Source organism: Papio anubis, chromosome 5 (genome assembly GCF_008728515.1).
Source record: "Papio anubis isolate 15944 chromosome 5, Panubis1.0, whole genome shotgun sequence".
Lineage (NCBI taxonomy): Eukaryota > Metazoa > Chordata > Mammalia > Primates > Cercopithecidae > Papio > Papio anubis.
Genome location: NC_044980.1, coordinates 315,543 through 324,298, shown reverse-complemented (window position 1 = coordinate 324,298; position 8,756 = coordinate 315,543). Strand labels below are relative to the sequence as shown.

At 58.5% G+C, this 8,756-nt stretch overlaps 1 protein-coding gene across 1 annotated transcript in view; it reads right to left on the bottom strand.

Moving 5' to 3' along the window:
* Nucleotides 1–5,925: 5,925 nt before the first annotated feature.
* The window catches only part of TERT (telomerase reverse transcriptase), a 35,752-nt gene continuing 32,921 nt past the window's right edge, over nt 5,926–8,756 (bottom strand). Inside the window, exons 14-16 of the mRNA XM_021939215.2 lie at nt 8,025–8,149; nt 7,104–7,241; nt 5,926–6,576 (exon numbers count right to left, since the gene is read on the bottom strand). Of these exons, the coding sequence (XP_021794907.2) occupies nt 6,473–6,576; nt 7,104–7,241; nt 8,025–8,149 (367 nt within the window). The 3' untranslated portion in view covers nt 5,926–6,472. The remainder of the gene's footprint in view (nt 6,577–7,103; nt 7,242–8,024; nt 8,150–8,756) is intronic.

Below are 8,756 nucleotides of genomic sequence, written 5' to 3'. Positions count from 1 at the left end.
CATTCTTGTCCGGAACCCGTCCTTGCCCATGGCCAGCCCAGGTCCAGAGTAAACAAAAGCACGTGCACCGCTACCCACCTGCAGATAAACTGAGTGCTAAACATGCAATTAACGCCAGTGCACCCCACCTAAGCACGTCCTGAGCCCATGGGGCTGGGGGGAGCTGCCCACCCAAGCACGTCCTGAGCCCATGTCAGGGGAAGCTGCCCACCTAAGCGTGTCCCGAGCCCACGGCAGGGGGAGCTGCACTGCGTCCCTCTGTCCTGCAGTTGTGATGCTCCCCACACCCGTGGTGAGGCCGGGGTATGTGAGGACGAACATGTCACAAAGGGAGTCAGTGCGCTGTGAGATGGGGCTACTGCAGAGGACAGTCTGACATCCCCCAGTTCAACCTCACAATCTTGCCGCAACTCCATACTTGGGTCTACCAGTCAGCCTTTTCCGTTGTAACTGACATAAACAAACTCAAACCGAATGTCCTTCACCAGCTCTCAGAACTGGCCAAGTCCAGGGTGGGCTTCAGGCCCTACTGGACCCAGGAGTTCACAGGATCCACGGGACTCTCTGTCCGCACTGTTCAGCTTTTTTAAGTAGGGCGTCTCCGTGACCATTCCAAAATCCTTTTGGTTCATGATCTGGGTGAGATGCTCCCCCTTCAGAGCCTAGACATCAAATTGCAGGGAAGAGTGATCACAGAGCCTGGAGGGTGGGGTGGAGAGGGGGTGGTTCCCCAAAGGAAAGCCCCCAGAAGCCAAAGCAACAGCTGTGTTCCATGGCGTCAACAACTCACACATGCAGAAGGTGGAGTAACCTGCTCAGAAGCCAACACTGCCAAGGGGCATGTGTCCCCAAAGGCAGCTTTTGGGACACCTTCCCCCACTCACCATAGAGCCTGCAAGTCCTTCATTGACCCGGACAAGAAAAACAGGCAGCTGTTGGCAGCAGGGGTGCTGAGAAGCCACTCAGACTTACCCGAGCTCACATTTTCATCAATACCATACTTAGAAAATAACTAGGATGTGAGCAGGTGCTCCCTGCTCCCATCCTGGATCAGACTTTTGGGTGTAGCACATCCTAACGAGGGCTGGGGCTCTGCCCAGCACTCTGTATAGGGGGAGCTGGAAGCAGCAGCATCCCCTGCCGTGGGCTCAGGGCACACTTAGGTGGGCAGCTCCCCCCGACGTGGGCTCAGGACATGCTTGGGTGGGCAGCTCCCCCCCAGCCCCACCTTGTGGACTCACGACACGCTTAGGGGGGTAGTTCCCTCCTGCCCTGCCCCACCCCATGGGCTCAGGACATGCTTAGGTGGGTAGGTCCCCCCGCTGTGGGCTCAGGACATGCTTAGGTGGTTAGGTCCCCCTGCTGTGGGCTCAGGACGTGCTTGGGTGGGCAGCTCTCCCCGCCCCGTGGGTGGGTTCAGGACACGCTTAGGTGGGCAGGTCCCTCAGCTGTGGGGTTGGGACATGCTTAGGTGGGCAGCCAGAAAATGCCACTCCACCCATGTGCCTGATGCAGCCATGGATAAAAATGGGTAGAAAGGAGGAGGGACAGAGGTGGCCCAATAGGTGATGATGGGTGGACAGATGGATGCCCCAAAGGGTGGCAGAGGTGCATCTGTCCCATCACATTGCCAGGGTTGTTCAGGGCCAGGGGTTGAGGCCTCATGGGCTGCGGAGGTACCCGAGCACCATCCAGGGAGCGGGCACAAGGGCCAGGCGGTGAGAGCAGAACTGGACAGGCTGACCCTGCGTGGCCACGCCCCACACTCAGCTCCTTCAACTTGTCCTCCACCCTTTTGGGAAAAACATTCCAGGGGCGGGTCTCTCAGACTGGCTAGTGTCGGGACAGGAACAAAATGCTCCTATCACCTGACTGGAAGTGGTTGGAATACAGGATCTGTAGCTCCACAGGGGCAGTCCCTTTCCAGGGGCAGCCATGTTGAACTGGAAATAAAGCCAGCTGCAGATGAGGCTAGCCGACCCCAGAGATGGACACAGCTCCCACGACTGTGGTGGTCACATGAGGACAGGCTGTCCTGTGAGCTAGTTCCTGGCAGAGGGTGAACCCAGAGCTGCTTTGCCAGGCACGGAGAAGTCAGGGAGCACCTGACAGGAAAACAAGATTCAGGGTCCAGTTTTCAAAAGCCTGATGGGGCTCATCCGCAGGGTAGAGTCTGAGGTCACTAAGAACCAGGGGAGGATGCGTGAAGGACTAACAGCAGAAGGAGAAGTGAGGTGGGAGGTCATGGAGGGTGCAGCCAGCACTGGAGCTGCCCCAGGACTCACCCACCCAGCTCCAAGGGAAGCAGCCCCTTCCACCAGGGGTGGGACTGGGACCTGACAGAGAGGACCCCACTGCCATGGCCAGGGAGCATGAGTCTCCCGTCCACACAGGGGCTGGGGACACACAACTCCAGGTGGCGAGCCCAGGGCTTTGTGCCGTGTCAGAGAGGAGAAAGCCAGCCAGTCCCCCTCCTGCAAGACTCGGTTCTTTCATGCCTGCATGAGGCTGAGGTGAGGCCCAGGCCTGTCGTGATGCTCGCTCTCCGGGGCCGCAGAAATGGGACCATGGAACCTTTGCCTCCGGATGGCACCTTGGAGACTTGTCCAACCCTCCTGCAGGCCACAGTGGAATGCCCAGCACCAGGCTCCACAAACCTGGGGGACCTGCACTCGCCAGGGGCCGTGGTCAAAGCTGGATCCAGGGTGAAGAGGCTCCATCCCTGCCCGTCAGTGTGAGGACCCGCCAGCAGCCTTGGCCATTGGAGCTGGACGGGCACAAGAGCTCTGCTGTCCCAGCATGCACATTTCATCATGACTCCAGGTGACCAGTACGCAGGGAGGCTAGAAGCCCCACTCTGTTTCTCTCTCCCGCTCGGCAGCAAGGCCACCTGAGCTGTCCCACACGATCCCCAGGGGTGGGCCGGGAGTCTCATTCTGAGACGGTCCCTGTGTTCATTTCCCTGCACTGGTATTCCACGTGCTGCTGTAACACATCGCTGCAGCTTAGTGGCTTCACACAAACAAATTATCTTACAGCTCTGGAGGCCAGAAAGCTGAAATGGGTCCCGCTGGCCTGAAATCGAGGCGTGGGCAGGGCTGCGTGCACTCAGGATGGGGGAGGATTGCTTGCTTTTCCAGCATGGAGCAGCTGCCCCCATTCCTTAGCTGGGGGCCCCTTCCTCCATCTCAAAGCCAGCAGTGGTCAGTGGTCTTTCTCACGTCCCCTCTCTGACTCTTCCCTGCCTCCCTCTCTCACTTCTAGGGACCCTTGTGGTCACATCAGGCACACCAGATAATCCAGGATGACCTTAAGATTGGCTGACTGGCAGCCGTGACTCCACCTGCAGCCTCCACCAGCCTCTGCCATGCAGGTGACACATTCACAGGTCCCAGGAGAAGGACGTGGGCAGCTTTGGGGAGGGACTGTAATTCTGCCTACCACAAACGCCTGGGGCCTCTGACACCCACCAAGGATTGGCAAGCCCCCTTCCCAGGTGAGCACCTGGCACTAATCCACATCGAGGGTTACAGCAGGTGCAGGACCGGCAGGAGCGTGGCGCTGATGCAGGAAAATAACCACTCCCCTTCAGGGGTCCTGGCTGGCGTCACCCACAGCCTCCATCCTTGCCTGCTTCTCCTCCCTTTCTGCGTGGAACTCACTTGCTCCACACATGCTTGTCTGTGGATGGAAGCTGCTTGAGATGAAGTTCAGGCCTAAGGAAGTCCAAAGGGCTGGGGTTTTCCTTTCCTTTTAAAACTTCATTATTTTCATTTTGCCTTGAGGTTTGACAGTCTACCCAGCACCTCGAAGGCCTTCTTCTCCTTTTCTTTCTTCTTCCTCCTCCTCCTCCTCTCCTTCTTCCTTTTCTCCTTCTTCCTTCTCTCCTTCTTCCTTCTTTTTCTTCCTCTTCTTCTCCTTCATCTTTTTTTTTTGAGACAGGGTCTCACTCTGTTGCCCAGGCTGGAGTGCAATGGTACAATCACAGCTCACTGCAGCCACGACCTTCCAGGCTCGAGCGATCCTCCCACTCGGCCTCCTGAGCATCGGGGACTACAGATGCTGGACACCACACCTGGCTAACTTTTTGTATTTGTTGTAGAGATGGGGTCTATGTTATCCATGCTGGTCTCAAACTCCTGGCCTCAGACAATCCTGCCTCAGCTTCCCAAACTACTGGGATGACAAGTGTGAGCCACCATGCCTGACCTTACATAGTGGTTTTTAAAAGTGCCAGGCAGGGGCAGTGGCTCACACCTGTAATCCCAGCACTTTGGGAAGCTGAGGCGGGAGGATCACTTGAGCCTGGGGGTGTGTGGCTACAGCGAGCCATGATTGTGCCACTGCACTACAACCTGGGTGACAAAGTAGACTCCATCTCTAATAATAATAATTAATAAGTAAAAAGAGACAAATCAAAAAGTAGGTGCTTAGTGAGTTAAGCCACATCAAAGCAAATACCTTTTTCAAGGGTCTAATACTTTAGCAAAAAATGTAAGTAATTCTGAGTCAAATTTCAACAAAAAGCATCTGGAGAAACAGGATTCTGGAGCTTTGTAGAAAATGGATAACTGAACAACGGCCTGACCTGTTGGTCTGTGATTCAAACCCAGGTATGCCTGAGCAGCGGCCTCTGCTCCCAGGAGTCCCCACCCTGTTCTGTCCAACCTCCCACTGAGGTCGTCTGCCCACGGCACCCGGGGCCACTCCCTTCCGGTTTGCAGGGCAAAGGCGCCCCCAGGCTGCCAAGGGCCCCTCCTTGTCACAGTTCCTATACGGGGGCTCCAGGCATCAGTGTGCATTTATGACACGGTCTGTGGACTTGGGCCCACCATAAACACATTAGGCTCGGTCACTCGGACACTCGCCGAAGCAGCAGCAATAAATGAGGCCATATCCAGCAGCCATAAGCCCCCACCTCGGCACCAGGCACGTCTGGGCTGCACTCACACCAGAAGCCCTGTCCAAGGCACACTCAGCAGGACCTGGCCGTACCATAAGGCCCCACCAGGGACCTGCTGGAAGGCTCCGGAGTCGCTCACGCCGGGCCCTCGGTGTCATGTGGCCCAAGCCAACTTCCGAGGAGGGGCTGTTTCTTCACCCCAAGATTGTGTCCCTCTGAGCTGCCCCTCCCGTTCTCTGCAATCCTTCCAGTTCCTTCTGTCTGCTGAAGGACGTATGTCCAGCTCCACTGCGTGCCTGGCGCCAGCCCTGGGAGATAAGTCTGGATGAGACTGGGAGATAAGAGGATGAGAGACGAGATTGGGAGATAAGATAAGAGGATGGGCCACCATCACCAGCCCTACCTTGAAGACTCCTGTGTCCACACCCTCCACTGCCCCACCCTACCCACCCTTCAGAGATCAGAATCGCCTGGTCCACTCTGAAGAGAACAGCCAGAGGGGGAAGGTGACTTTCAACCTGAGTTGGGGGGCTCAGGAGGAGAAATCCTGGATTTTATACAGGATGGTGTCATGCTCCTGCCCCCCACTTCCATGAATGCTGATGGCCCAGAGGATGTGCACCAGGGAAGCACTTCCAGATCCACAGCTGCAGGTGGGAGGCAGGGGAGGAGGGGGCCCAGCCAGGTTTCCCCATCATCCCCGCCACCCAAGCTGGGTCCCTATCATCCCCGCCACCCCAACTGGGCCCTCGGTTATCCCCTCCGCCCAAGCCAGGCCCCCCATCATCGCCACCCAAGCTGGGTCCCCATCATCCCTGCCGTCCTTTGGGCCTGGACTTACTGTTCCCTCTTCTAGGGTGGGGGCTCCCACCATCTACCCCCGACCCTCCTTCCCCTCCTGCCTCACAGCATCAGAAACCTCCCAGGCCCAGCCAGGCCACGGGCCTGCACTGACCACCATGCCATTCACTCATACACTTCCATAATCGCATACAGTGGAGTCTATGCAGTGCACATTAGGATTCAAACATGAGGCTTTTTTTCAAAACTGAAAAACGCATATATTGAGTATTTTACTCCCACAGCCCCCCAGTGTGGCCCACAGGGACCCCCATCCAGGTGCAGAGTTCTCGCCTGTGAACAGGGCACACCTTTGGTCACTCCAAATTCCCAGAGCTCCCAGGCTCCTTCTCAGGGTCTCCACCGGCCTGGTGGGGGGCAGACGGCAAAGGAGGTCAGGGTGAGGGGTGGAGAACGGCAAGTGGGGGAAGGACTAACCCCGTGTGGGGAGTGGAAGCCAGGCTCCTGGCGAGGAGGAGCTGGCCCTGGGGTGGAGCCGAGTGCCAGCCTGCGGGGAAGTGAGGACGGCAGGTATGCTGGACACTCAGCCTTCAGCCGGACACTTAGCCTTCAGCCGGACATGCAGGCCTCGGCCAGACACTCACTCAGGCCTCAGACTCCCAGCGGTGCGGGCCTGGGTGTGGGCCGCCCCTCCCTCCCTGGGATGTAGAGCCCAGCGTGACATGGCTGCTGGTGTCCACTCTCGGCCCGGCTGTGGGCGGGTGGCCATCAGTCCAGGATGGTCTTGAAGTCTGAGGGCAGTGCCGGGTTGGCTGCGGCCTCCAGGGCAGCCAGCGTCGTCCCCGGGAGCTTCCGACTCAGCTGAGTCTGGGCTGTGGGGCCAAAATCAGACTCTGTTCAGGAAGAGGCCAGAGCGGGCATCCTCCAGCCCTCCTGGGACATGTGGGCGGCCGGGCAGGCAGGGCCTGCACCTCGTGGCCTTGGGTGGTGGGAATCTCAGTGAAGGGACAGACACCCCTCCACCAGGGTGATGCTGGAGCGCCAGGGCAGGGAGAGAACTTAAAGAAAGACCCAGGAGCTCAGGACCCCATGGGGGTATCAGGGCAGCAGCCAGGGCAGACGCTGTGAGAGGACACAGGTCAGGGGTCACAAGGTTCCCACGGGTGGGGATCTGCCCTGAGATGGGAGGCAGGGGTTCAGGAAGTCGTGGACCCTGCCAGGTTCCATGGCCTGGGGACACGGGCATTTAATCACACAGGGCCGCCAGCATGGCTCCAGCCCCAAGGCCAGGCCCGGGGCATCTGCATTGCAGCAGCATCTGAGGCTGCTCGCCCTGCAAAGGGCGTTCGAGGATGGTGTCTGGGCAGGTGGGCCCGCACTGGCCGCCACCCACACTTGCCTGTCCTGAGTGACCCCAGGAGTGGCACGTAGGTGACGCGGTGTTGAGTCAGCTTGAGCAGGAAGGCTTGGTGGCACAGCCACTGCACGGCCTCGGAGGGCAGAGGGCCGGCGGCGCCCTTGGCCCCCAGCGACATCCCTGGGGGACAAACAGAGACTGAGGAGTCCACAGGCCCAGCCCAGCTCCCCTCCCGGGAGACACCGGAGAGCTGCGCACACCCGACGGTCTGCAGGGCGGCTCCATCTCCAGCTGCCCTGACCCAAGCACCGCAGGAGTCACTACTGAAGTGTTTCCTTCAGCTTCTCCAAGTGAAATTTCCACAACACAGAAATAACAGAAAGTAGAAGCTCTTAAGCTCAGGACGGCAGGTTCGACGTGGCTTGAATTTCAGACGGATCAGAAACCTCCCTGAGGCTGGACAAAGTGTCCAGAGGCAGAGGACGGTGACCGGGGAGCAGAGGACAGCCCAGGGCTCTGCGGTGGGGACGGACGGCCTCTGCTCCTGAGAGGGATAGGGTAGCCTGGGCCCAGCCTCCTCCTAAGCCCTTGGCCTAGGTTTGCACAGGGGCCCTAAGTGCCATGGACAGGAGACAGCTCAATCCCACCACAGGGCAAACGGGAGAGGCCAGGCCCCCCGAATCCCACCATGGGGCAAGCAGGAGAGACCAGCCCTCCCGGCACTTCCCCAGGCAGAGCAAGGTGGGAAGGACGGCAGTTCCCAGGCAGCTCCTGTCCCTTCCATCGGGTGCCCTGCTCACCCCACGAGAGGGCGGGCAGACGGGCCTGCCGGTGGTCGGGTTAAACTACTTCCCGATGTGAAAAGGGGTGAGAATGTCCTAAGCCCGGATTCACTCAGTCTCCTGACACACTAACACCAGCAGGCAGGCACTGCTGCCACTGAGGCCAGGCACCTGTGCGTACCTGCGTTCTTGGCTTTCAGGATGGAGTAGCAGAGGGAGGCCGTGTCAGAGATGACACGCAGGAAAAACGCGGGGTTCTTCCAGACTTGCTGATGAAATGGGAGCTGCAGCACACACGCATGGAACCTGAGGGGATGGCGGACATCGTCAGAGGAACGGCCTCCTAATTAGACGGTGCTCACGGGTGTGGGCACGGGCCCGCCGGTGCGTGTGTGCAGGCATGAAGGCATGTGCATGGGTTTCCTCGTGGGCACAGGTGCACACACGGATGCGTGCGTGCATGTCTGTGTGTGTGTGCTTGTGTGTGCAAGTACCTGCGTGTCTGTGTGCGTGCACAGGTACTCTGTGCGTTTCTGTGCACTGTCTGTATGAATGCACACACATGTGGAGGCTGAAGCAGCTCCATCCTGGATGCTAACCTGCCATGCTGGCTTCTGATTAGCTCCTGTTCTGGGAAGGCCTCTAAGGTTTCCAGCTTATCCATTGCTCCTTGTGAACCAGAAGGTACTTACCGTAAATCCCGCCCTTCGTCAAACATCCTTCATGTCATCGTGTATCAACGTCCTGCGCATCCCTTCTGAGTCAGCCCACCCCTGTGGTGCGTAAACCCTGTGTCTGAGGCGATGGTGCGGGGACCCATCATCTCATCTCACTGCCACCGAGACACCGACTTGGCTTCTGTGTGTAGGTGAAGTCCCTACTAAATGTTTCTTTCCAAGAAACTGCATTTGTC